The following is a 27,702-nucleotide window of genomic DNA, read 5'->3' on the forward strand; positions in this document are numbered from 1 at the left end:
GCAGACAAAAGTCAGACACTGACCAACCTTCAATATTGTTATATTTCTCTGAACATGTACAGTACATATACAATACATACACATATACAGAAGTGTACAGTTATAAACACATTTCAGGAATAACAGCATGCTGTATATGATTTATATACAGTGCATATACAACCTTGGAACAATAGCGTCACACATGATCACACCACATAATCTGAAATGAGTAAAGAAAGTACACCTTCAATCTATAGACATGACTTACGACTGTTTTGATGTGAGTGCACCATATTCGGAATAATACAGCATAATAGACTGGAATGATGTAGTAATGGCAAACAATGTCACAAACACAATAACTTACATTTCACTGCGGCAGTCCATTTTTAGCAGAACATTTCAAATCAAACAAAGACAAGTGCCCCTTTGTACTGCAGACATTAAGTAATAAACTCTGCTCATCAAAGTGATGTCATGATGACCCTCTCACTGCAACCTCTGACCTTTGTCTTTTGGTACTATTTTAAAACCCATCCCAACATGGACTGGTCTCCAAAAATACTGCGTCAGCAATGACTACTGCTGACAACATCGGGTTGTGTTGTGCTCTGCAGGACTTCAGTAAGTGGAACACAAGGAACCCGCACAGTCATACAGTAGCTGGCTGCTGCATGCATACGCAGGGGCGGGGGAGTAGAAAGCATTATAAAGTGCCAACCACTAGAGGACACGCTGCAGGTACATCAAACACAAGAGTTCAATCCTATCATGTAAATACATTTTTACATTATTAAAGAAAGATTTAAACTTTATCTAGCCATAACTAAAGCCTGCTGTTTTATTGTGTTTCTGAATATTAGTAGTTTGTATGTACGTCTACCTTTTCGCAAATACGGTTAAAGCAGGGTCCTTGTATCTGAGGTCATGACATCAGAAAATACCTTATATAATGATAAATGTTCACATACAAGGTCACATTACACAACACGGAAAATATTATGACACCTGGAGAGGACCTAAGGTGATGGAGGATTATTTGGTCTTAGACATGAGACAAAACATAAGAGTACTGACTGAGATTTCTGTTTCTGTTTCTCTTGCCGTTTATCCGTAAGGTGGCTTTACGCTATTGCTTTGACCTATATCCCGTATTTTATCATTGTTTTCTAAGCCAGCTAGGTGCACCTTGACAGAAGAAAGGCCTGAGGACAGATTTTTGGTTGTGAGGGGCAGTGCAGTGTGTAAAAACTTGAACCTTGGACAGCGATATGATGCACACTGTGGTCAGAGTGCATTTTTAAAAAGAAAAAAACAGTAGATGTGTTGCAAGGACAGTTGTTTCTAAACTCCTTTTAAATCAATGGTATAATGTATATTGTTGGTGTTGAACCCATTTTAAACTGGATGAGCCTAGAGTTCATCTAGGTTTCCGGTTACAGTACACAAACCCAATGACACACTAACGAAGTGTCACCCAAAATAAAAAAAGAGAAATAAAGACATGTACATGTTTTAGAACTGAACCCAGCTGGTGGAAGAAGACTCTGGTTCAACTGGCTGAGGAAGACAGCTGTGAAAACACGGCACATTAAAACACTTTCTATTGACTTAATTTAATGTGGTCACGTATTTCTAGGCTACAGCATCAGATGTGTGTTTGTATTGTTTTGCTCTTAAAGCAATGGCACCCACATATCATAATTGTTATATAAAATCCCAAGATAACTGGGAACTTTTTATTTTAATTTTGAAAACAGACACAAGTCAGCACTGGAAAGTACTTCATTACTTTATAGTGACATGGGAATATTGGAAGTGCTGATTTTTCTATTTCTCAATGGGGACTTATACAGCACAATATTTATCACAGTTACTACATGTTGCCTGCTGTATGTTGCCTAGGAACTTAGGAACAGAGAAAGAACTACTTCATCTTGGAAGCTAAATGTAAAGGCAAAAGCCTCATGGTACTCCCTCTCCTACTGCTGGCCATGTTTAATCATCTAGTGTTAATGAACATTGTTTGTAACCACACTAACTTCCTGGGGTTTCTGTGTTGGGATGTTTGGGTCTGTAAAAGCCCTGCTCATTTTGGCAACATAAAACATAAAACACTAGCCAAATATTGAGCTCAATTTCAGTGCACATTTTGTATTGTCCTGATTGGCATTGACTGAATGACTAGTTTACCTTTCAGATGTGGAGAAGTCACCCCAGAGGTCTGAACTGGGGTTGGTTTGGCTGGATTGTACAATAGCACTGGAACTGTTTGTGTCCAAATCTAACAAAGAGCCTGTGAGAAACAGACAGATGCTGAAAATCTCCCTTAAAAAAGAGATAAAGTATTTCAGGACTGGTAAGGACTACTTACCAGTGGCACTATCCACTGCATCGTGACTGGATGAGCTATTGGGTGCAGGTGAGGATATCTTGCCACCAGGGGGTGGTGGGAGGAGTCCGAATCCACCCGATCCTTGAGGACGAGACTTCTCCTTCTTTTTGGCTTGCTGTATTCAGGGAAAAGGTTTTATGCAAATCAATGAGAATGTACAGACCAAGTCATTTTCATCTTTTGCAAATTTTTTAAATAAACTGAGTACCCCAATGTTGAGGGTAATTGTCTGGCCTTCTTTAAAACCAAGGTCCAGCTTAGGGCCTAAATCAGGTGCCTGGGCCTGTTTGCTGATTTCATTGTCCTGTTTCACCCACCTGATAAATAGAAATAAAACACACACACACACACACACGCACATATAATATCACTTAATAAACATCTGATCAATTTAAAAAAATAAAGCACAGAAGTACATGTTTCTAGAACAAACTGAGCCGCGGACGTACACTGCAATTTGGCCTTCACATTGAACAGTTACTTATTGTTTTACACCAGGGCTCCGCAACTCACATCCCTCAAGGTCTAGGTGGTGCTATCTGTGTGGGGCAGGAACATGTTACTTTAATATTATTACATTCCCCTCTAACAAAGATAGTAAGGGGTTGCTATTTCTCAAACAGTAGTGGAGTTAAATTAACTAGTGCAGAAGACATCAGGCACAGAGGAATACCTTCAAAAATGGATGTCACTATTCTGAGATTGTCACACATGTGTGATGTTATTCCTTCTTAACCTCTCCACAACGTTAATTATGCCAATAAAATGTATACCTTTTTACAAGAAGCTTCTAGAATGATCCTCTTAATAGTAATAGTAAGAGAATGAGTAATAATAATAGTACCAGTAAAGGTAACATAATGAGTAATGAAACTAACCACTCCCAGTACTAACAAAAGTAGTATTATCAATCTTTGAAAGAGAAATAAGTAAAAGTAACTTATTACTTTTCCTGACTAACTCGCCCGACACTGGTCAAGTCTGAAGCCTTGATTGGACACTTGAATTTGAGGTCCATTGCGTTTTAAGCACTCAGCTGTCGAAAAACAGAGCTGCCGGTTTTTGTCATTTCATTTTGGCAGGATAGGACTTACTTGAAATGGTCCTGCAAAGCAACGTTGAAGTCAAATGAGTCTCCTCTGTCTCCAAACCCAATACCGATGAAAGCGCTACGGCCTGAGAGACAGAGACACGTATTAAGTGTTTTCCCAAGGCTTTGAGCGCATCGGTATTAAATTATTACAGCGACAGACAGCAGGCTCACCGCTGCCATCCTGGATCCGAAGGATAAAGTAACGGCTGGAGTCGCTCACAGTCTCCACAGCAATTCCAGGGTACTCTTCCACTGGTGCCTGGGCAAACAGCTCCCCTAGGTTAGTTGGGAAAAATAAAGTCATCTTAGCACACCGGCGTCCTGAAATACGCTCATACGATATATACAACCATCCGATGCGTGCAAGACAAATTGGATGAGAAGCATTCTACAGTTTAGTGTATGTTACCAGATATTTTGTCCTCTAGCTTGATGTAAGCCACCTTCCCCTTGGCTGTTACCCGCATGCGCCCCGTCCAGTCAGGTGCATCCAGCTTCCAGTCCGCTGCCCTGAAGAAGAGTCAGACAGTTGGTTGCGACAAACGTGACTCAGAAGGAGGAACAAGAGAGGGAGAGATCTATACAGGTGATAGGGGTGGTAGTAGCCTAGTGGGTAACACACTTGCCTACGAACCCGAAGACCCAGGTTCAAATCCCACTGACTACCATCCTGTCAGCAGGACACTTAACCCTGAGTGTCTCCAGGGGGGGACTGTCCCTGTAACTACTGATTGTAAGTTGCTCTGGATAAGGGCGTCTGATAAATGCTGTAAATGTAAATGTATATACAGAGATATAAGCGTGGTGTGCTGCGGCTTTACAATATGGACTCAGAATGCCACACTATGTGTTGTTATGTGCTAGAATTATCTTATTGCGATATTGTCAGAAATGCCATTAAGTTATTATTACTTCAATTTCTTCATTTATCCGTTGATCCCATGACTTCCACCCATTTTCCACCTCACTTTACTTTTACTTTACATTTATTACAAGTCAGCTAATGAAGTGTAATACTGGTGAAGACTGGTTTGTGATGATCTCAACTGTATAATTTATTATCATTTAAGAAAATGTACATTTACAGCATTTACCAGGCGTCCTTATCCAGAGCGACTTACAATCAGTAGTTACAGGGACAGTCCCCCCCTGGAGCAATTTAGGGTTAAGTGTCCTGCTCAGGGACACGATGGTAGTAAGTGGGGTTCGAACCTGGGTCTTCTGGTTCGTAGCGAGTGTGTTACCCGCTAGGCTACCACCACTCATTTATCGGATATTAAGGTTCATATGGTGACATCGGCGGCTTCTGTCATCTTAAACCACGATGGGTCGGAGGTAAGAGGACGTGTTTTGGACACGATGACGTGCCAGGGGACCAGTTGGTGAGACGCACTGCGCCTGAGGGCAAATGTCAATGTCAGGGAGTCATTCCGGCCGCCACGCAAGCAGCAAATCAACCGTGATAATCAACATAAAATCTATAATCCTGACACGGTCACGACCGAGGAGATACGAAGCTCCAGTCTGCTGATTTACGACGTCGCAAATGGCGAGATAAAATGTGAATGGACAGGGCAGCAGGAGGACGCCCGGTTACTCCAGCGTCCCCGTCCCCGTCCCCGGCCCCGGCCCCGCCGCACCTGCTCTCCACCTACCTGACCCCCCGGTTGGACGCCCGCGGCGGGATCCGGTACACGTTGACGTCAGATTTGACACACAACACGGACTCGTACTCCCCCTCCGCCGCCATCTTGCTGTTTAATTCCCGGTTGTTGTTCGTCCTGGCGGGTTAACGGTCCCGGTATCGTAATACACCGTTTATCTGCGCACCGCAACATCGCCCGTTCATTACACACAGTTTTAATCATGCACACAACAAAACAACACACAACAACCATAATAATAATAATGCTACAGTGTAATTCTTTATTCAAGTCTCAGGATGTAATAATCAAGCACACAATAAAACAATACACAACAACCATAATAATAATGCTACAGTGTAATTCTTTATTCAAGTCTCAGGATGTAATCATGCACACAATAAAACAACACACAACAACCATAATAATAATGCTACAGTGTAATTCTTTATTTAATCAAGCACACAATAAAACAACACACAACAACCATAATAATAATGCTACAGTGTAATTCTTTATTCAAGTCTCAGGATGTAATCATGCACACAATAAAACAACACACAACAACCATAATAATAATGCTACAGTGTAATTCTTTATTCAAGTCTCAGGATGTAATAATCAAGCACACAATAAAACAATACACAACAACCATAATAATAATGCTACAGTATAATTCTTTATTCAAGTCTCAGGATGTAATAATCATGCACACAATAAAACAACACACAACAACCATAATAATAATGCTACAGTGTAATTCTTTATTCAAGTCTCAGGATTTAGCACCAAGTGGTCGGTGGATGCCGGGGAAGCAGAAGGAAGAGAGACTTCAGAGTCCAAGCAGCGCAAAGGCATCTCTGAGGTCCTCTGTCTCACACGGCTGGGATGGCGACAGAAAATGCAACAGCGGTGAACACCGAAGCTTCACACATAATCACCGTTACGTCTCATTCGAGGCTGAGTCGACTTCCAGAGATGTCTGTGGTGTGTACCTGAAGGATGCGGTTCAGCTTCCTGGCCAGTCTCACTGAGTTCTGAAGAAGGCCGTCCCAGGCCTTGAAGGCTCTCTGCCTCCGAGCCACGAATGTCTGCCAGCAGTAGTAATAGTCTGAGGGGTGAACACAGCGTTCTGACAAATCGTGCATTCTTGTCCCTCTCACGCTGGCGGACGTTGACCGTGAAGGACACCATCTCATCAGCAAACCATTGCATCATTACCTTTGTAAGCCATGACTGACAGGTGAACGCCTGCCCTCTTGAGTGTCCTCAGCCCCTCCCTCTCCAGGCTGTCCTCCAGGTCGCAGAAGTAAAGCCGTGCCACGAATATCCGCAGACGGAGGTTTGGCGTCCGCAGGAGGAAGTTTGCCACACGACGGGAGCAGTCAGAACATGGGGACCAGGAGCAGAACCAGGTGACAGAGTAGAATGCCTTCACCTCACCTGGACCTGAACCCCAAAGACCTGGGCACAGCGCCCCCAGGTGGCGAAGAAAGAGTAGCTGATGGTGGACGGAGAGGGAATGAGTGGTGATCAGAAATGTAGACAAATATATCTTGTTTTTTTAACTCTGGAATTAAACTGAACGCAGAATGCACGTTCTTTACATTTAAAAAACAAATCTGTCCTCAATCACTCGACAGGTCTCCCTCACTCACTTCCACGTGGCACCCTGAGCGGTTTCTGAGGTGTCCAAAGTCGAAGGAGAGCGAGTTGGGGCCGATCCTCCTCTTCACCACAAAGCAGAGGTAGGTCTCACATCGGCCGCGAGCCCACCGCAGGTTCTTATAATGGTAAATGAACTTCTTCTGGGTCATGAGAACACTGGTGGAAGGCATGACATGACTTGACTGTGTATAGATTAGTGGAGATTTTTGGTGTGCTGTGTTTTAGTCTGAAAATGGTCAAAATGAACACCCTGTCGGACAAGTTTTTAGTTCATTCATTGAAAGACAGCTGTGCTATAAAAGCTGCGTCTCCATCCTGTTGTGTATGTACGTCCATTTTTTTTTTGCACCGCACTTACAGTTTCCACTCACGGCAAAATCAAAGTGCACTGAGCAGGTTATTGCCATATTATTACCAGAAAATACATAAATGACTTTAATTGGTTGGAGATCTGAAGATCTCAGCAGTACTCATAACGGCAGACTATAATGACTAATCGTTAAATATGCATGCAAAGTCTCGGCTCTCGCTTTCAGCCTCTGATCTTTTAACGAAACCAGAGAAAGTCACTAAAGATGACATCTGTGTAATACACACACACACACACACACTTGCACTCAGCCTGATCAGTCGGTTTTCACAGCATATACTGGTCAGAAATGCAAAATCACCACCAAAAATATCTTGAGAATGTGAATGCTGGTCAATTTGTAAAACCTTCTTCCTGGACTCACCTGTCTAGCTTGGTAATCATTGTGAAAGATGAAACTCGCTTGCTAGGTCAGGCGTGCAAAAAGTGAGTGAGAATGTGAATGGGGGCAGAACGAGGGGAACGTATAGAAGACAAGCGACACACAGATGGAGCGGAGTAACGCGCGCTCTGGTTGGGCAAAGTCAATTTTCAAATCATGGGGGAGGAGTGAGAAACATTTAAAAACAACACCCGTTTTAAAAGACAGTCATACTGACAATGGACTACACGACATTATTATTTTGAATAAATGAATTCATGACAAAATTTGAAACAATTGTGTATAAACAGAGCAGCAGAAGTGACCACATGCAAGACCCCTGGGAGGCTGACGTGAATGGCAACCTTCGTAATTACACATGTACGTCAGAAAGCTCTACCAAAAACCTTAACTATGGGAATAGTGGAATTTTCCACAGCTCTTGCATCCATGCACAGAACAAACCACTATGGGTTTTTTTTTTCAGATGACACACCAAAAAAAAAAAAAATCTTCCCATATACCGTATACCCTTTCTTTTCCTCCATCACTCTTCACCCTTTCCACTTGTTTATTTTCCCACAAGGGGTACAAACCGGGATAACAATAGTGGGTAGTGTCCAAAATGGGTTGCAGAGCACAGCACCTACAATACCCCACTGTGGAGCTGTGGGATTTCCCTCATAATGGGTTGAAGCCTACAAGCCAGTAGCCTAGAGAGGTGCAGACGAGTCCAGAGGCTGGACATCCAGCCTAGAGATACTGTCATACAATAGCATGAGGTTTTCACTCTCATTTTCACACACACACACACACACACACACACACACACACACACACTTCCACTGACTGCATTCACCCTGCACAGCTGCTATCCTGCGCCTGTCTGCTTCCAGTGACTCGAACCCTCACCCTTGCTTGCACTCTGTGGTTGGGGAAATCACCGTTTCCCAGAGCTTTTTTCTGTTTTAACCACATGCGCATGTGATGTGTGTGTCTTCACTCTGATTGAAGACATCTGGAAGAGATCTGTCTACTCCCATGATTTACCTTCCGACCACAGGCTGGCTACACAGTTCTGGCTCTCATTCCACTGCTCTGCATTAGTGGGTGTGCCGGTGTCTGGGTGTCTGTGCGTGAGAGAAAGCGACAGTTCAGATTCCATGGCCCGTTGGCCGTCTAGCCATCTTGGCTGGGTTCAGAATCCTGCGTATTTGTCTGTGATGAACGCTCGTGTATATTTGACCGCAGGTGACCCAAAATCTATCATCACTTTCACTCGAAGCACACGAAGACATCCACAGTTATGTCAGGAGGGCAGGGTGATGATCCCACACCGGCCAGTCTCTTAACTCTCCCAGAAACAAGCAGGAGAACTAGAGCAGGAAATGCCGAGTCATGTTTTCCAAAACCCACCCGCCCACACAGGATAATAAACACACACACACACACACACACAATCAAACTCACAGACACACATGGTCACAGTCACACACTTGTGTTCCAGCGCCATGAACTCACATCTGTTTCCTGGTGGCAATAATAGCGACAGTACGCTCCACTGACAGGTGTTCAAGTAGAAAAATCATTTAAAAACACAGAAATACATTGTACCTATTGTAGCTATTATTAAAATATATTACACGTCAAATTGACAGATTTTTCAATGACATATATATATTGCTAATATCTGATTATTAAGTCATTTTTGTAACCGTAAGTAATTACCGGCTCTGGAACTTATACGGGTTTTAAAAATAGCTGGTGTTTCCAGCCACACACGTACACATTCTTTACAGTAGAAACATCCTGTGGCGGAGGTGAGCTCTCCAGACTGAAACGTTCGTAACCACAGAGTACGATTAACGCCGTCGTTTCGGTGCACAGACTATGGCGATCATAACCGCGCATGCACAGCTAGAAGGGTTCTAAGCGCCGAGCTGCAGGCCCATTTTATCCTCCCACGCATAAGCTGCCGGGAATGGGCCAACAAAATCAAATCGATCGCACTTCGAGCTCGGGGATGATGCCTGTGCAAGAATGCCGTACGACAACACTTGCAGACTCACAGCCGCAGAGCCAGAAGCAGGTGCGCTGGAGCGGAAGTGACAGGGCTAGAGAAAGTTCTGCCAAGTCACACCACCCGACCAGCCGATATGCTGTAAAGCTTGCGAAGTTGTTCAGGAGGAGGGCTGTGGGAAATTATTTATAAAGGAACAGTCAGTTTTTTCCTCACCACGCATTTATACTGCAGCAGAAAAGAACGTTACGGTGTCCGTCCAAACCAAAAAGCTTTTCACCGAAACATGTCATTAATTCAAACAGGAAGCAAACAAAAACCAATCAGTTACAGCACACCACAAATAAATATATCTAAATAAATAACCATCCAAATAACAGAACATTTGTAAAACTTTACCGCTGCAAATGAAAAATGAACTCTTATTGCTTCTTTTAAGCTAGTTGCCCTGAACGAAGTCATCAGCACCCAAATACCCATTCGGCGTGTTCGACACATGGCTCCGGGCCTTGATGATCTTCTCTGTGTACGCCCCACTCTTTCTGAATAGTTCTTATTAGTTCTTCACACACAAAGCATCACAGATGAGTACATTTCGCCTCCTTTTACTTTCAACTGCTCTCACAGGTCTTTCACGAAAACTTTTGTTATCGGGTACGCCAGCCATCCCTTTCTTGGCTCCTCGTGATCATGGTTTATTATTTCGTCTCCATCTGCAACCTCCCCCTGCAGCCGATATCCCAGTTTCCTGAAAAATGCTTCACCTATGCGGGACGGGTAGGGAACGTGAGCGTAGACCCTCTTGGAGCTCTTCTGCTTCTCCCTGTTTTCCAGACACTGCACCATCAGTCTGCCCACACCCTCCTTCCGGTACCAGCTCTGCACTACCAGTCTGCACAGTCGGGTCACTCCAGGTCGGCTGACCGCCTCCTTCGACACACAGCCTATGACCTCCCCATCACTCTCTGCAATCCACACCTCCCCAGCTACCCATGACCTCTCGTCCAGATCTTCCATGTCATCCGTCTCCTCCTTCCTTTTCTCCTTCTTGTGCCGTTTGACTTTTTCCTGCTGACCAGCTTTGAACTTGCCCCCGACGGGTTTAGCCAGCCTGGAATACGGGTTGTCCAGGTCAGCTTCCTTCTCTGCCTGGTAGCTGCTACCCACATAGTCCCAGTAAGGCCTGCGAGATCCCAGGATACCAGTGGACCGTGGAATGGTGATCTTGAGGTAGACAATGACTAAGAAGACAGGAATGACAAGGGCCATGATGAAAGAGTGCAAAATGCAGCGGAGAATAGAGGAGAGCGTGGCCAACATGAGGAGAGCCATAGGACGAGTGAGGAGGTGCAGGATGAGACGGTTCTCGGTACCTTCGCAGCCCTCCTGGGGTGGAAAAAGCAGAGAAAAGAAAAATGTGAGATTTTACGCTTTCTAGCTATATACCCAAGTCAGTAAGGGTGCTAGTAGCCTAGTGGGTAACACACTCGCCTATGAACCAGAAGACCCGGGTTCGAATCCCACTTACTACCATTGTGTCCCTGAGCAAGACACTTAACCCTGAGTGTCTCCAGGGAGACTGTCCCTGTAACTACTGATTGTAAGTCGCTCTGGATAAGGGCGTCTGATAAATGCTGTAAATGTATATAACTGAGGAGCAATGTTAAAAATACATCTCACCTTGATGAGACCTTTGACAGCTTCTATGTCATCCAGTCTCATTCTTCGTAGGACGATGCTTCCCAGGTCCAACCTTACCATGACTGCTGCCGTGCTTCAGCATTAAAATGAAATATCACCAGTTCAGAAGACAATTTATACCACATCTATTATTAAATGACTGCATTCACTGTCATTCTGCATTCATATAGGTGGTAAATGTAATTACAGTAATACAGACTGTAATACTTTAATTTGGTGTTCAGGGCTGTCCTGTGTCAAAATAAATAATCTGAGATGCCCATGCAAAAAATAACAGTGCCACAAAAACCACAGAGGATTATGGGGGATGGGATTGGTGCACAGAACGTGGATGTAGTCCAGTAGTGAACTGTGCGATTTTTTTCATATCACAATTCCATATCAATTACGCCATAATAGCAACGCACCGTGTTTTAATATCACGGTTTTAAAAGAACCTTACTGACTTGGGTAAATGCTGCGAGTCTCCGCAATGACGCGCTTCTCGTCCTAATACGGCCGTTTAAGAAAAGGTCCCGAAAATATTTATCGCTAGTTGGTTTCTTCAAGCCGACCAGATAATCCGACGTTTTACGTGTCGCGGTCCAGCAAAAATGCTTCCAAGGGCCAACTCGACAGAAAACGCGCAACATTCGGTGGCTAGTTTAATGTCTTACGTTACTTGCGTAAATCCGGCTCGTCCGAATCAGCGCACCACGTGTAGAAATACCGTCGTGAATACGCAAATAGCGCTGCAAGGAACGCCATTACCGGAACACGAGCGACGCAGGGCCGTTCGGGAATAGCGTCTTCTCCGCATGCTACCGCTGTACAGAAATTAACGATATACTTTCTTTCTAATGCTTTTTTAAAAAAACATTGCACTGATATTCGTTCATGAAACAAATTAATAGAAAAAAATCACGGAGAACGCATGCAGTTTACTCAGTTGCCTGCTTTAGTAGTTTATTTCTTGCAACATTCAATCGAGCACAACACCCTTTTAAGGTGCAATTTATTGTTCATATTTTTCAGATTATCACCTAATCTCTCTTGTCATTACCACTTCTCAAGTCAGTGGATCAGTCTGTGAACAGGACTGATTGGTGCTCATAGTCAATTGCAAAAATATGTATACAGTATGATAACGTTTATTTCGAAAAAAGTTTTTTTTTTTTTTGTAAATGTCTCAAAATCAATGTATTTGTTTTGTTAACAGTGACGGACCTTCATATATTATATATATGCAGTGGTTTACAAACAGATTACACATCAGTATACATACAGTATGTAGGAAAAAATTGAAATAGACAAAAGTCCATTATGAAGAAGTCTTTAATATATTACAATACTATTTTCTAGTATCAATATTTATGATGAAGTCAAGCAAATATATGACATTCACAAAACTGATGATCAATCTATACACACTGTCATCACGACAGTAAAATTGAAATTCAAAGTTGCTGTAACTCCTAAAGGCTAGTATCTTAAAGTCAATTTTCAGTGCATCCACTTGATGCAAATAAGCACCGTGAGTTTCCTTCATCTGTGATGACTTAATAGACCTGACTTCTCTCTGCTCGGGTGAATTCTTGTTCCAGGTGAGCCACAGTCTTTTCATTCATAAAATACAATAATACAATACAACGAGACAATCGTTCCATTAGTGTAAGGAGTCTGCGTTGGGTGGGTAAGGTCATGTGAGTGTTTTTGGTGTGTAAAGGTGACGATTGATGATTAGTGCCTCTGGTTTTTGTCATTCAGTTGAGTTCCGGCTCGTGTTTACTCCGGTTGCTACCATCATCAACTTCCAGGCTTTTTCCTCCACCAATATCTGACATCACCCCCACAGTGACTTCCTGAATTTCATTTGTCTCTTTCCTCTGAATCCTCTCTAACGTCACCCCGCCGCCTTCATCCATTCCTCCATCTCTGAGGCTGCTCGTGCTGACCTCGATGATGACAATCCCCTCTCCGCCTTCCAGCTGAAAGATTCCCTCCATCGGTGCCCCTCCTCCCCTGATGGGCCCTGCCGCAGATCCAAAAGTTCCTCCTTCCCCTGAGACACTACCCTGCCCTTCAATCAGTGCTATCATCTGAACATTTTCTCCAGATCCTGCACGGACCATTTTGGTCTCATCCTCCAATTCAAACACCACCTCCTGCCCACCCAGGGGCACCAAGGCCTGTGCAGGCTCACAGGAAAGTTCTAGGCTGCCCCCATGGGCCTCAGAGAAGTCTGTGTTCGAATGGTTTCCCTCTTCACCCTGTGTCTCTGTTTGAAAGTGAAGTACAAAGGATTCTCGCTCTGGGTCGACACCCCCCTCCACCCCTGATGTCCTCTCCCCTTCCCTCTCTTCACTCCACTCCTGCAGCAGATTGAGGGACACCAGTCCACCGGCTTCTTTCTCCGCCTCGGTGTCTTGCCCTCCTTCTGTCGTGAAATGAAGCACAAAGGACTTACCCTGACCTTCACTGGCCTCTTCCTCCTCCACCCCTCTTTCTGCTTCTCCTTTAAACTGCAACACGTATGACCTCCCTCCATCGTCTCCTGCGTCCATTCCCAGGCCTTCCCTCTTCCGGTCTCCTTCTGTCTCCTTCTCAAAGCAAAGAACATATCTCTCCTCTGTCACTGAGTCTAAGGACTTCCCCTTCACAGGCGTGGTCTGGTCCAGCCAAGAGGCAGGTGCTTTGTGTGAGCTGAGGACCATGGGGTCCTCGAGCTGCGTTCGAGGTTCTACACTTTCTGATGAGGCTTCTGGGGCAACAGTAGCTGCCTGAGTGGTACCTGGTGCTGCTTGGGGCGATGAGCTGCTGACTGCAGCTCCAGGTGCAGCGGGGGCCATCTGGGCAGGTGTCTGTGGTGCAGCTTTGGGCTTGCGGCCCCGTCTTCTGGCCGTTCTGTTGCGAGTGAGCTTCCCTAAAATGGGTCTTGTGAGTGTGGGGTTGCAGGGCGGATTAGTGACCATTGGAGTACTGGGGTTGGTCAGAATGTAACTGGGCTGGGTTTGGAGGGTCTGGAACGGAGGAATCTGCGCTTGGCTCGGGCCCAGGCCAGGTTGCAGTGCCGGGATGGTCTGGACCAGAGGAAAGGTCTGTGGCTCTGAGGTCACAGGATTGGATGCAGTGGGGACAAGAATTAGGCTGGGCTGATTGCCACTGGTTGACTGGCACTGGAGCAGAAGGTAGTTTTGGGAAGGTGGCGGCGGTGGTGGTGGAGGCGGTGGTTGGGTTGGCACAGGGTTGGATAGCGGAATAAGCTGCAGCCCTGTGGGTGTCTGGATCATGAAGTAGTTCTGGGACGTGTTGGGGGGAATGTCCAAGTTTGGTGGTGAAAGGATAAGTGTGGAGTTGCCTGACGCATCTGGAAACAGCGAGCAGAGACCCCCAGGTGCGTTCACGCTCAAACTCGCGGTGGCTGTAGAGTTGGCCACTCCTCTACCCTTGGCTCCATTGGCCAACACCTTAGCACCAGGGGTCCCTCCTCCTGCTCCACTACTGTGGGTCCTGAGGTGCCTCTGCAGGTAGGAGTGCATGACGAACTCCTTCCCACAGTGGTGACACTTGTAGTCCTTGCGTGAGGAGTGTGTGCGCAGGTGTAGCTGCAGGTTGGAGGAGTGGGTGAAGCTCTTGTGACACTGGCCACACTGGAAGGGCCTCTCGCCTGAGTGTGTACGCTCGTGCTGCTTCAGGTTGGAGGTCTGGGAAAAAGATTTCCCACACACCGAGCAGGAGTGGGGCCGCAGCCCCGAATGCAGTTGGCTGTGACGCCGTAGGCAGCTGGTGTTCTTGAAGGACTTGCCGCACTCCTGGCACACGTACGGACGTTCGCCTGTGTGCTGCCGTAGATGGTACTGGTAATGAGAGCTCCATTTAAAGGTCAGGGGGCAGTAAGGACACTGGAATGCTCGTACACCTGTGTGGACCTGAGGACAACAGGTTAACAATGAGGGTTATTAATGATCTTATTACTTATTTTTATTTATATATTACAATAATTAAAATACACGTGGATGCTAAAAATGTTTACACTTACAAAAATCAAAACAGAAAGATAATAAAATGATTATGAAAGTGATTGTCACTGATTTTTCAGTAGTACTTTTGACATGGTACATTGCAACAGCAATAAAGGGTTCTTGTCAATCAATCAATCAATTATGAAACACTGCAGCACAGCATATGGTGCACATAAAGAAAGTATCCTCCGCATTTAACCCATCACCTAAGGGAGCAGTGGGCAGCCATGAAAGGCGCCAGAGGAGCAGTGTATGGGGACGGTACTTTGCTCGGTGGCACCTTGGCGGTTCGGAGGTTCGTTTCTTTACCTGTCAGGCCACCACTGCCCCACGGAGATCTCTACAGTCTCTGCTAAATGCTTCAGTATGTGAAGTATGTCACTTCTTTTACATTCAAAATGTTAAATATGACCAACTAAACCCTTTTCAAATTTTAGGATTGAATTGTGTGTGTTTGTAGGGGCTGCACTCACCCTCTGGTGTATGGAGAGCAGAGAGGACCTCTTGAAGCTTTTTCCACACTCAGTGCAGCGGTAAGGCCTCTCCCCTGTGTGGTCTCTCATGTGGTACCTCAGGCCTGAGGAGCCTTTAAAGGACTTGCCACACTCAGAGCAACGGTACGGACGCTCTGACAAATACAAAGTCACAGGATTGCAACACCATCCTTTCCAAGAGGCTCCAATTCACTGCAAAATAGTCATTGCCTGTTCATGACTAATAATCGCCTTTTAACATTGAGTATTAATTCCGGTAAACGATCACATTTTAAAGTAAGTCTGAGTAATTGAAAGTGATTAGCAGACAGACCACACAGTGAAATGTGCTCTGCTTTTAACTCATCCCCTGAGTGAGCAGTGGGCAGCCATGACAGGCGCCCGGGGACGGGGCTTTGCCTTGGCAGTTCGGGACTCAAACCCGGCAACCTTCCGATTATGTGTCTGTTTCCTTACTCGGTAGGCCAACCACTGCCTAGTGCCTGACTGTTTATTGAAATGACAGTCTTTAATAAAACTGAATATAAAGGTATTTATCAGGTAAATATTGTTATGAAGTAGATGAAGTGATTTCTCATCATATGGTAGTGGTAGTAGCCTAGTGGGTAACACACTCGCCTATGAACCAGAAGACCCGGGATCGAACCCCACTTACTACCATTGTGTCCCTGACCAAGACACTTAACCCTAAGTTGCTCCAGGGGGACTGTCCCTGTAACTACTGATTGTAAGTCGCTCTGGATAAGGGCGTCTGGTAAATGCTGTAAATGTAAATCATATTGTCAGAGGGCAGGGAACAGGGTTAGATCAGGGTGAAAAGTTCAGTTCCTGCACTGCCATATCCTCACACAGCTGTCCAGAACGGGCTAATGAATTTCCTGGCATGCAGAGGAAAAACATGAACTCTGAGTTTAAATCAGCAGGTGTAGCCGGTGCGCGTGTAACAAACTGTGATAAAGTTAGTCATGCTTAATGAAAAAGTTCTCTCTCACCGTTGTTCATCACGCCTGCATTCTTGCTGCCCCCCCCTCTCTTCCCCCCTTTCCCAGATGCCCTGGTGTTGGGCTTGGCCGTCTCCCGTTCACCCTCTTCAGTGACGGCGATCAGGCTGACGTGGATCTCGCCCTCCCCCTCCAAACCGTCTTGCCCCTTGGCGTTGGGGGACGAGGGCAGGGGCAGGGACAGCGAGAGGGAAGGGGGACACACGATCTCAGCCTCTGCCTCGGCCAGCAGCCGCTGCTCGGGTGTGTGGGAGTGCTGGTGGGTCAGCAGGGAGGAGAGGAGGGGAAAGGAGCGGTCGCATGCAGAACAGCTGAACTGGGAGCGAGACTGGGACGAAGACAGGGACGAAGACAGGGAGTGAGCCTGAACGACACAAAGAAAACAGAGTGAAACCCAGTTAACATCCATATGGCAGCAGAACTGACATATTTCAAATCAGTCAACATTATTTTGAATCATAAAATCCCGTCATTTGATCTGATTTTGATGCTTTGGTGCTTATTACTTTAGAAGCAATTAAACAGATCCGCAGATTTCTTTCCAGAATTGCTGTTTTGAGTTACTTTCCCTTTTAACACTCAACCTTCCCCAAACCCTGAATGCAAACTTGATAATAAGAAGTAATGGTAAAACGTTACAAAAATAAAAACATTTCCAAATATTAAGTGAAACATTGAACAACTTCCAGTTCAAATTCAACTAAATTCTTTATACCCAGCAAGAAGGTGTATTTTGGACAGTTTTGGGTTAACAGAGTCATGTGCCTGGCAGGACACTACAAGGAAAAAGCTAGAATAAAAGCCCCAGTAAACCACATGCCCACCTGTGCCACGTGTCGGTTCAGCCCTCCGGTGGTTTTAAAGCCCTTGCCGCAATACGCACACTCTGTAGTGGAGCTCGCCCCTCCTGCTGTGGTACCTGTGGTCACGCTGGCATCAGCAGGCATCTGGGGCACGGTGGTGAACCCGTGGAGCAGGTCAACCACGCCACTTTCGGCACCTCCAGCCAGACCCAGGAGCTCTGCAGCCCCCAGCCCGGTCTCAGACACTGTGGTGGTCTCCACTACTTCCTCAAAGTCTGCTAGGAGGGGTCCAGCCCCAACTAGGCTCACAGTGGCCCCCTCTGGCCCCGGCATATCACCAGCCTCGGTGCCCTCGCCTGCTTCAGCCCCAAGGGGCTCCAAGTGAAGGGCCTGGTGGTCTACTAGACCCTCCTGTGTGCTGAAGGTCTGGCTGCAGCTCCCGCAGCTGTAGAGGAGGATGCTGGTGCTCGTGTCTGCACCCATATGCACTTGTTCTGTTGCCGACGCAACAGTGGTGGGCGTCAGAGTCAGCATGGTCTGACCACTGGTGCCTGATGAGGCATCGTGGGAAAGGAACACCTCCCCAACACCCATCCCGGCCTCCTGTCCCACAAAGCCCACCATGTCTGATATCCCCACCGCGACAGCACCCAGACCCTGTGACGTGGGTGCTTTCTCCACCACCACCACCTCTCCCACGGCCTCCTTCGCCTTCCCCTTGCCCTCTGCGTGCGAGTTGCGATGCAGGGCCAGGTTGGACGAGTGTGTGAAGGTCCGGCCGCACTCGTTGCAGACGTAGGGCCGCTCCCCCGTGTGAATGCGCATGTGCTGCCGCAGGTTGGTGGACTGCGTGAAGGCTTTGCTGCAGACGGAGCAGACATACGGCTTCAGGCCGAGGTGGACGTTCTTGTGCCGCCGCAGACTGCTGGAGTTCTTGAAGGCCTTGGGGCAGCTGTCACAGGGGTAGGGACACTCACCGGTGTGCTGCCGCAGGTGATACTGATAGTGGGAGCTCCATTTGAAGGTGAGGGTGCAGTACGGGCATTGAAATGTCCGCAGTCCAGTGTGTACACTGCGGTGCACCTGATAAGAGCATAAAATTATTACTAATACAGTCATTACAATCACTATGTTTTATTACCAAGATACAAAATTTGTACGAAAAAAAATAAAAATTAATTCGAGACAATGATACTTCCACAGGAGACCCGACTGCTTCTGGAACTATCTACAGGTTCAGTAGGTTCCAGAATACAAACATGAGCCATGGCCTCGCGACAGAGAACCACCCCGCTGGCACGTCGGACTCACCTGTAGTAGAGACGAGCGTTTGAAGGCTTTGCCACAGTCCTCGCACTTATAGGGCTTTTCACCAGAATGAGACCTAGGGGAGCAGCAGCAGTCAACGAAACGGGGCAAATGCAACAGAATTCCTGACTAATTATACAATGGAATTAAACTCTTTGCAATATTGTATTTTCACAGATATCTGAATTGTAATACGTATGGCCATAACAATATGACCTAATGTTGAGTAAGGCCCTGACCCACTGAAGCGTTTTACGCAAAACCTCTGACCATTAGTCTCACTGTACCTCAAAACCCATTCTTGAAACTGTTTTTGGGATGAAGCAGGGCACATTATCCAGCTGAAAGAGTGCACTGGCTTCGTGGACCATAGTAGCACCACCATGAATGCTCGGCAATAGAACTTTAATGCCCAAAGAACCACTGGGTATGTTCCCGCTTGAGGAGCCTGACTGGTCTGCTGCTTTGCAGCCCCACAGGCAACAGCGCAATATGGTTTGTGTCTTCTGACAACTTTCTATGAGAACCAGCATCAGCTTTTTCAGCGACCTGAGCTTCAGCTTTTCTAGCTCGTCCTAGAAGAGTTTTTTTTCCTGTACCAACAGGGACGTTTTCAGTCATTTCCCCTGCATTAGATTCCTAATGCATTGCCAATGCAAAACCCGAAGGGCATCCAGTAATGACACTGTAATGTTGTTCATAGTCGAAGAAGACATTTACATTTACAGCATTTACCAGACGCCCTTATCCAGAGCTTACAATCAGAAGTTACAGGGACAGTCCCCCTGGAGACACTCAGGGTTAAGTGTCTTGCTCAGGATTTGAACCTGGGTCTCCTGGTTCATAGTGTGTTACCCACTAGGCTACTACCACCCCAGAGAGAAATACATGTAAAATGGTTTATAATAAATACAATATATAATCAGATAATATTCAGAAAAATAATGTTTGTGCAGTTCCATCCTGATCCTCACCTCTGGTGGTACAGCAGTGCTGAGGAGCCCTTGAAGGCCTTGGGACACAGGTTGCAGCGATAAGGCCTCTCATTGTTGTGGCTGCGCTGGTGATGTGCCAACCTGGATGACCACTTGAAGCTCTTCCCGCAATCCAGACACTGAAACGGATGCTCTGGATTGTGGGGTGTGGCCGGTACGGGAGAGGACGTAGAGGTTACCATGTCCACACTGGTCAGCACCACCTGGTGTGCCGTCTTCTTCTCCCCCCCCTCTCCATCCTCTTCCACTTCCTCTCCAGAGGTGAGCAAAGTTGGGAACGGTGACAGGGAAGAGGTGGACTGTGGAGGGAGGAGTTCAGCTGGGACCACCAGGGTAGCCACCGAGTTGGCCATCTTCAGAAAGCGTGCAGGCGTGTGCCACCAAACTTTAATTACGTCGAGTCATTCTCCCTCCAGCTCAAATCAATCTTGAGCACAGGGCCTTCGTCGGTCACTTCATGCCACTCTTGCACCTTTAATTAAAGAAAAGTATTTGATTTGGGTGACAAGCAACTTCTTGTCAATTTCCTGCAGTCTCATAAAGCTCATAGACAAAAATAAAACAAACCTCAAACAAACTCCACAGCAACATCTTAATAACGTGTCGGCAAACTCTGACAAGCCCTCCCCTTTAAAGCCCACCTCCTCCCTGCTCTGCTCGCTCTATCCGTCTGTCCATGTTGTGTCCTGTCGGCTTTAAACGTGGCGTCGGGGCCAAAAAGTCGGCGAATAAAGTCAACGCACTCACCATTGGGTTTAAAAACGCGCAGGCAGTCGGAGGATCTTGTGAAATCCCCGCCGTCTCGGTCGTGAGGCAAAGCGGCCTCATCGAGACAAAATTCAGTTCCCGTCCACGCGAATTTCTAAAGCGTGTGCCAAAATATGCACGACCTCCTCGTCCAGTGTTATTTACGTGACATGGCCGCGCTTGCTTGTGTTATTAAAAAAGAAGGACTGGGGTCCGCAGTGACACTCCATACAACCTTAACAATAATCTGGAGCGCAAACTAACCAGCAGTCACCCGCCTGCAGCCGCATCTCAGTATCGACGTTTGCTATTGGCTCGTATCGCTCTCACACCCGCCTGTCCCATTGGCCCAAAGGAGCAGTATTGTAGTCCTCGCCCGCAGCTTCAATGCTCTAGGGTTTTCACCCCATAGTTACATATTTATACACGACTTGACATTTTTTCTTACCGAAGTTGCTGTAAAACGACAGCTTTCAAGGTGTTTAAGGGAGCGACATATTTCCCTAAACTCTAGAAGTTTTTTTGAAATGCATCTTGGGAAATGTTGTTTTTGCCGCGAGAAGGTATGCGCATGATTCCTGTGGTGAAAAAGAAGCTTTATTTATAACAGCTTTCACACATGGAATGAAGCTCAAATACAAAATACATAAAAATCTATATTATTAATTACACAAAATATAAAAGGCAGTAAAACAGTAATAACAAAACAAAATCTATTAATAAAATGTAATAAAACAAATCATGATAAAAATAGTAAGAACTGTTAAATATTAAAACAAGATTCATACAAATATTAAAATTAAAGCACATTTTTATAAAATAAATGTTACATTTTAAAGCTTTCATAAATGAAGTGGTTTTGCTCATCTAAGTAGTACAGGTAATTTATCCCACATAATAGTAGTAATTGTGTATGAAGGTTCTAGTCCATTTTCTAAAAACATGATCAGATTTACATGCTTTTATCATTATTCTAGCTGCTGCATTTGGATAATCTCCAATTTGTTGAAAGTATACTACTACTACTATTTTAAAAAGTTATTACATGTCTTTTAAAGTTGACAATCAAACAAATAAGTTAACAGCCATGTACAGGCACCTGATATCTTGTAATGCACTGGGGTTGCAAAACAATACAACGCAATACACATTTCGCTGAGTTTATAATTAATATTGTGATAACATGCACAGATTTTTGACATATTCATCTCAAGATAGTAGTTATTACAGGTACAATATTTATGAATACAATATAAATGTGAAGTGCTGCTGTTAATGAAAGTCTTTATTTTCCTTACAAGGCACAGATTTCCCATATTCTGTGCCACCAGAGGCACCATGTGTGATACTTGTAGACCTATGCTATAATCAAATCTGATGGCTGCAATTCATTGTAATAAAACAGTATAAAAGTGAAAAGTATCAAATATTACAGATGCATTGCATCTGAGCAATGACATAAATAGTACTGAAAAAATAAATAGTAAATACTGTATCAAAATACGAAAACAAAGTAATATTGAAATTGCGGCACAATGATAGCGATAGAATTGACAGAGTACAGACATTATATCATAGAAAACTACCATATAATATACATTTGCATTGTATACAACATTTTACATTCTGGTACAGGTATGAACAACTGTACAGTACTATAGTATCACAATATCACAATACATAGTATTGTCTTGGGTTTGTCTTTGATGTTGCCAGAAGTATGACTGTGCCTTGCAGCACAGGACCAGTATGCACTCATCCAAAATCTCAAACCCCATCAAGTTTGTGCAAATTATTATGACACACATTTCAGTGCTTTGTAAAGCATATCTCTCTCTATACACTACATGTATGGCACTGTGCAATTCTCTCAACCGTTGCTACATCTAGTGGCTTAACATTGAAACCCAAGCACTGCAAATGAGGAGCCTCTGCCCCATGTTAACTGCCCTGAAAAGAAGTAAAATCCATGTTAAATATACAATCAATTTATCAACAGGTTTCATAGATGCAGAAGTGCTACTTGAAATGTAGTTCTGTACAAAGAGAAACAGATAGTACAAAAATATGATAAGGGGGCGTTAGGATGGAATTGACACCTTAAGTGTGACATGAAAAAATAATTAAGCATAATAAATAATGTTGTCAAATAAATAACTAACATTAATAAATAAATAAATATATAAATAACAAAATTGAACAAAAGAGAGATTATAGGAGGAGAGGCGATTAGTGTTGATGGCTAGATGGCTACTGGTTTCAGTATGACAATGATAAACCCCTGGCTAGCATGTGGCATTCTGTTTTTGACTATGTTTCTAGAGATATGTGGTGTTAAGGAGAAGCCATTAGTTGCAGTGTTGTATATTCAGGGTTTAGATTCTTGGACAGGCTTGAGGATGTAGTGATTAATCCGAAACAGCCGACTGGCTGCTGTGCCGAAGTGGAGAGCCAGTCGAGGCAGGTCATTGGTTGCTGTATCTCATTCTCACGCCAAGCTTTTTGACTTCAGGGTGAGGAATGCCCGTGTTGCCCAGTCACAGAACAATCTGAACTGCTGCAGGAGTTCGTGGGAAGACTGGACCATCTCCCAGTGGAAGATTGGATGTGGTGGGAGAGATGGGGAAGGGGCCGTCTGCCGAGGGGCCTCCACTTTCTGCATCTGTGTAGAAGGACAGGAGAAGGAAAGAATGAGAAAGTGGCAGGCTGGGTTCATCAACTGCTTCCATGTAGCACATATTTGAGAATCTAAACCAGAATAATAATTACGAGTCAGATATATTTTCAGGGGGGTACAGTTATTTACTCGTTTTTTGTGTTTGTAACATTTACCTGGTGATGAAGTGCGTTGATGAGGCTTTTGATTTGTGAAATAATCTCCACAAGTTTGGGGATGGAGGTATTCTGGTGTCTCTGTGATGCCTTTTTCAGCCACTCAAAGTGCTTCTCGAAGGACTTGAAGTCAGCATGGAGCTGAGAAAGGGTGGGCTTCAGCTGTAAGCCAGAAACAGGGCGTCAGATCTAAACATCTGCATGCAGGGTGTGACAGCTTGGCAAGGCACTGAGGAAAACGGCATAGCCGAATGAAATTAGAAACGTAATGGTTTTTCACTGCGGCACTGTGACAGACAAACACACCGGCTGGCTAGACCAGCCGACCAGACAGTCAGACACACAAATTCACACCGAGGTGAGAGACACTGACTGACAGGTAATTTACCAACAGCTCACCGCAGAGACAAAGAAAGCGAGAGAGAGAGAGAGAGAGAGAGAGTGCAACATACTTCTAGAGAGCTGAGATCCGTGGCTCTGCTGCTCATGGCTGGGAGGGACTTGAATCTGTGGTTCTCGACATCGTGGTCGAAAGCATGCTCTTTCTGAAAGGTTAAAAAGAGGGGAGGGGAGAGTGGACAATAAATTTCACAGAACAAATAAAACTGTACAGTGTGCAAGAAAAAACACAAAGCATGTCATTACACTCAGAACAGCCCTTCCGCCTGTTTGGCAGAATTACAGATCACCGGTGTCAAGCGGAGTTCACCCACATTTAACCTCTAAACATGGGCCATGAAAGTTAGTGACCTGAAACCACAGGATGTTTTTTGGAGGAATAATAACAACATGTGCAGTGACTAAGATCTTTCATTCGGACAGACAACACCGGGCTGAGGGAAACTCCAGGGTCGCTTCAAAAAAAAAAAAAAAAAAAGAGCCCTGGCCGATACCCCCTGTGCCACTAGAGGGAGACATCAACAACACGCCCGAGACCTCCGGCCTCTGCAGGTGACAGGTAGAGAGGGGTTCATATCACCGGTCCGCCATTGTCTAGCATCAGCGACGGAGCTGTTGTGTACACGGGTGAATGTTGTACTTGCGTCACAGGGTACCAATTAGCTAAGGAAACACAGCAAAACAGCTTGCCATTGTACCTGGTGACGTGCTGTGTTAACGGTGTCAACTTCCTACTGTGTAATTAAACCCGTGTTCCACTTTTCACCTCTTGTACTTTGTCGTAAAACTTGTCCAGCTGCCACAGACACCTTCCCTTCGGTCACACAAACAGACACACTCACATATGGGTTCGTCCTCGACCTGGTTCCTCTGATCTTTATTTTTCTCAGTCTTTTATGCTTCACTTTGCAGGCCGTTTGCCTCAGTCCTGTCATTCTCTCATCCTCTGACCTCGCTCAACTGAACCTTGGCCCCCGCCTCCACTGTCCTGTCTTCCCCTCTTCCTGAATGCAAATACTGGTATGTGATAAATCTGGCTGATTTTTATCAGGACATTTTGCTGTGGAGACCAAAAGCTAAACACTAAACACCACACCTACACAGCCCACAGCTATTTACAACACCACGCTCATATACAGCCTTCTGTACGTTCACTGTTCTCACGAATACACAACATGTATACACACATATGTGTGTAGTGCACGTGCACTACAGACACACACACACACACATCACACTATTTTATTGCTTTCTTGCAGGGACTTTCCGTTGACTCCCATCCTATTTTTCTTTCCTAGACTTGACCCCTGTTAAGTGGAACTCCACACAAGAAGAAAAGAAACCAAAATAAATCTCTCATGTCATTGAAAAACTAAACAGGACTTTTTTTTGTCAAGGATGCCGTCTTGGTGCTCTGCTTCTGTGTTGCCTACACCCTCACAACTGGCTCCCAAAACGCACCCAGGGTCCGATGATGCCAGGCTGGCTGCAGCCCCTGACAACTTCATGCCACTTGACAAAAATGACATGGCAGGAAATCGCATTTTCACTTCAGATGGGGCAGCCAATGCTCAAATGTCAATCATCAGAGAGACACTTCACCACTGAAGGGGCACAAATTTGGGAAGTCTAAGTTTGGTTAGAGTAACTAAGTGGCGGTGCATCCCATCAGTTATATGGGGGCAGCATATGAGACCATTCAAGCGCACTAATTAAGGCACCTTAGAAGAAACACAAGTCATTTGTCTGGTTGTAGGGCAATATGCTACTCGGGCTGATATAAAGCAACACTAGCACTATTTCAGGCAACTGTAATCTCAAGATTCATCTCCAAGTGCTGATGTAGCTAGAGACTGCACATGGCTTCAAACCGAGCTTCACGGTTTACACCTGCGGCCGCCGAGGTCTTTACTGGACCCGGCGACTGAGGAGGCAGCGGGTCAGATGTCCTGCAGACGTCTTTCTCCTGAGTCACCGGCGGCCCGCGTGAAGCTCTGTAACCCGAGGCGGCTTTAGTTAAGTTCAGTCATCTGGGCAGCCTTCCAGGCGTTTGTTATTGCAAGCGAGATAGGCAACTACTGAAATAGACTTTATCTGCATCCGTGTGGTCAAAGACTACCGCCAGCTGTGTTGACAGCCGCTGTGATCGATGGCACCTGAACGCAGAGAACAAGGGCAGGAGGGGGACTTTTATTCTATATCTATTTTTTTATCACTCATTCATAGTTCTTAACTTAACAGCATTTCAACGAACGTCTAAGGCTGGTTTGTTCACTTTAAAACAAGACAACAATCTCACCATCAGGTCCTGTGTAAGTTTCAGAAGATGCCGGGTTTGGTTTGTCAGCTTGTCAAAGTCGGCATGATGTGCCGGCCGCCGATGCTGGACAGGGAGGGCCGAGGTAAACAGAGGCAGCTGAGCCAGTAACACGGAGAGGAGGAGAGAAGAGGCAGAGTCCACCAGCACTGCGGAGGTGCGGAGAAAGCAAGACATTCATTCCCACGAACAATTATTCCCTGCAGATATGAAAACTGAAATAACATTTCCCATGCAAAAAAACACACAAACAATGGCTGATCATACATTTTCTCATAACCAGAAAACAGAAGTGATGTGATTTTTGAATGGAGGGAATCTCGGCTGCTGGATGCCGCAGGTCAGCCCCACACTAACCCACTACCACACCCGAACAGGGGAGCCCCCCACCCAGTACCCGGGTACGAGTACATGATGGTCTGTCAGGGTTACAGCAGCTGGAGACCTGGCAGCATCCCCCAGATGCCCGCGAACATTCACAGCAAGACAGTAAAAATAGAGAGAAGCAGAACTTACATTTCATATTTCTTCAGCTCCCCGAATGAGATGCAGGGCAATTAATTAAATAACTAAACAGATCGAGCAATAAATAAATAAATAAATAACCGCGGGGTAGTTTAATAAATGAATGGAACTCCGGTCACGTGATCGAGAATCTTCAGTCTTTCTTCAGGCGCGCGAAAAGGGTGAATGAATGAACGAACGAATGAATGAATGAATCAATCAATCAATCAATCAGCCAGTCAGTCGATGAAAAGAAATAATAAGATATTAGATTAAATCAACCGGAAAAATGGCCCCTTCGTCCGAAAAGTTTCCGAAAAGTTCCTTTTAATCCGTAAGAAGTGGACCAATTAGGACACACACACTCACACACACACGCACAGAGAAGGACAAGTGAAGAGAGAGAGACGGAGAGACGGAGAGAGAGAGAGAGAGAGAGTGTGTAGGTCTGATTTTTCGCGCAGTGAAATGTTTAGGCTTGTTTAAAACTTCCTTTATAAAGACGGGGGTATGACACATCGCCTGAGTCACCATTCATTCATAAAAACACACACACACACACACACACACACACACACACTCTCTCTCTCTCTCTCTCGCTCTTCCCTCCTCCCCTCCTGCTCTCTCGCCGTCTGTCTGCTTTTGCGAGAATTTGAGAAACGTTCCGATCTTTTTTCTTTTTTTGAATTCTCCTGCGCCGACGCCCGTAACTCGTATCTGCGCTGCGTCCTATCTCGCCTACTTCCTCCGCCGCGCAATCTGCAAATCTCTTCCCATCTATCGCCGCGAAACTTTAAAAAGCCCCTTTGTTTCATGTGATATCAGACCATCTCTTCCAGCAGTCTGGATGAAAAATGATGGGCTGTTTACACTAACATCATGAACACACACACACACACACACACATGTGGCACACTCCTGAGACATCAGGCTGTTATGGGGTATCCCCACCCCTCTCTCTCTCCTTCTCTTGGTCTTTCTAAAGGGAAGGAACTAGTGAGGAACTGGTGTTTCAAAAATGGTGTTTCAATGAGAGCGGCCCTTCAATGTGGACAGGGACACTGAACC

The 27,702-nt window shown here is 45.4% G+C and overlaps 5 protein-coding genes across 5 annotated transcripts; all 5 read right to left on the minus strand.

The window, feature by feature from the left end:
- Window positions 1–24: 24 nt before the first annotated feature.
- Window positions 25–5,280, minus strand: LOC114789705 (adaptin ear-binding coat-associated protein 1-like). The gene is made up of 8 exons (XM_028978990.1): window positions 5,126–5,280; window positions 3,880–3,980; window positions 3,642–3,746; window positions 3,472–3,553; window positions 2,586–2,694; window positions 2,357–2,492; window positions 2,176–2,278; window positions 25–1,555 (listed from the first exon to the last, which is right to left on the minus strand). The coding sequence occupies exons 1-8, from the start codon at window positions 5,218–5,220 to the stop codon at window positions 1,498–1,500; spliced, it is 789 nt and encodes a 262-aa protein (XP_028834823.1). The 5' UTR covers window positions 5,221–5,280; the 3' UTR covers window positions 25–1,497.
- A 504-nt stretch (window positions 5,281–5,784) lies between these two features.
- On the minus strand, window positions 5,785–7,541 carry aicda (activation-induced cytidine deaminase). The gene is made up of 5 exons (XM_028978993.1): window positions 7,516–7,541; window positions 6,772–6,937; window positions 6,335–6,614; window positions 6,109–6,224; window positions 5,785–5,996 (listed from the first exon to the last, which is right to left on the minus strand). Exons 1-5 carry the CDS (start codon window positions 7,533–7,535, stop codon window positions 5,946–5,948), a joined length of 633 nt encoding a protein of 210 aa, XP_028834826.1. The 5' UTR covers window positions 7,536–7,541; the 3' UTR covers window positions 5,785–5,945.
- A 507-nt stretch (window positions 7,542–8,048) lies between these two features.
- On the minus strand, window positions 8,049–11,889 carry nat14 (N-acetyltransferase 14 (GCN5-related, putative)). Its single transcript, XM_028978989.1, has 3 exons — window positions 11,680–11,889; window positions 11,213–11,306; window positions 8,049–10,918 (listed from the first exon to the last, which is right to left on the minus strand). The coding sequence occupies exons 2-3, from the start codon at window positions 11,291–11,293 to the stop codon at window positions 10,154–10,156; spliced, it is 846 nt and encodes a 281-aa protein (XP_028834822.1). The 5' UTR covers window positions 11,294–11,306; window positions 11,680–11,889; the 3' UTR covers window positions 8,049–10,153.
- A 640-nt stretch (window positions 11,890–12,529) lies between these two features.
- Window positions 12,530–20,855, minus strand: znf628 (zinc finger protein 628). Its single transcript, XM_028978986.1, has 7 exons — window positions 20,583–20,855; window positions 19,815–20,307; window positions 18,844–18,916; window positions 17,554–18,615; window positions 16,721–17,093; window positions 15,708–15,862; window positions 12,530–15,141 (listed from the first exon to the last, which is right to left on the minus strand). Exons 2-7 carry the CDS (start codon window positions 20,186–20,188, stop codon window positions 12,976–12,978), a joined length of 4,203 nt encoding a protein of 1,400 aa, XP_028834819.1. The 5' UTR covers window positions 20,189–20,307; window positions 20,583–20,855; the 3' UTR covers window positions 12,530–12,975.
- A 1,807-nt stretch (window positions 20,856–22,662) lies between these two features.
- il11a (interleukin 11a) lies at window positions 22,663–27,081 on the minus strand. Its single transcript, XM_028981444.1, has 5 exons — window positions 26,647–27,081; window positions 26,113–26,279; window positions 23,867–23,959; window positions 23,415–23,576; window positions 22,663–23,244 (listed from the first exon to the last, which is right to left on the minus strand). The coding sequence occupies exons 1-5, from the start codon at window positions 26,651–26,653 to the stop codon at window positions 23,071–23,073; spliced, it is 603 nt and encodes a 200-aa protein (XP_028837277.1). The 5' UTR covers window positions 26,654–27,081; the 3' UTR covers window positions 22,663–23,070.
- Between the last annotated feature and the right edge of the window lie 621 nt (window positions 27,082–27,702).

Source organism: Denticeps clupeoides, chromosome 5, assembly GCF_900700375.1.
Source record: "Denticeps clupeoides chromosome 5, fDenClu1.1, whole genome shotgun sequence".
NCBI lineage: Eukaryota > Metazoa > Chordata > Actinopteri > Clupeiformes > Denticipitidae > Denticeps > Denticeps clupeoides.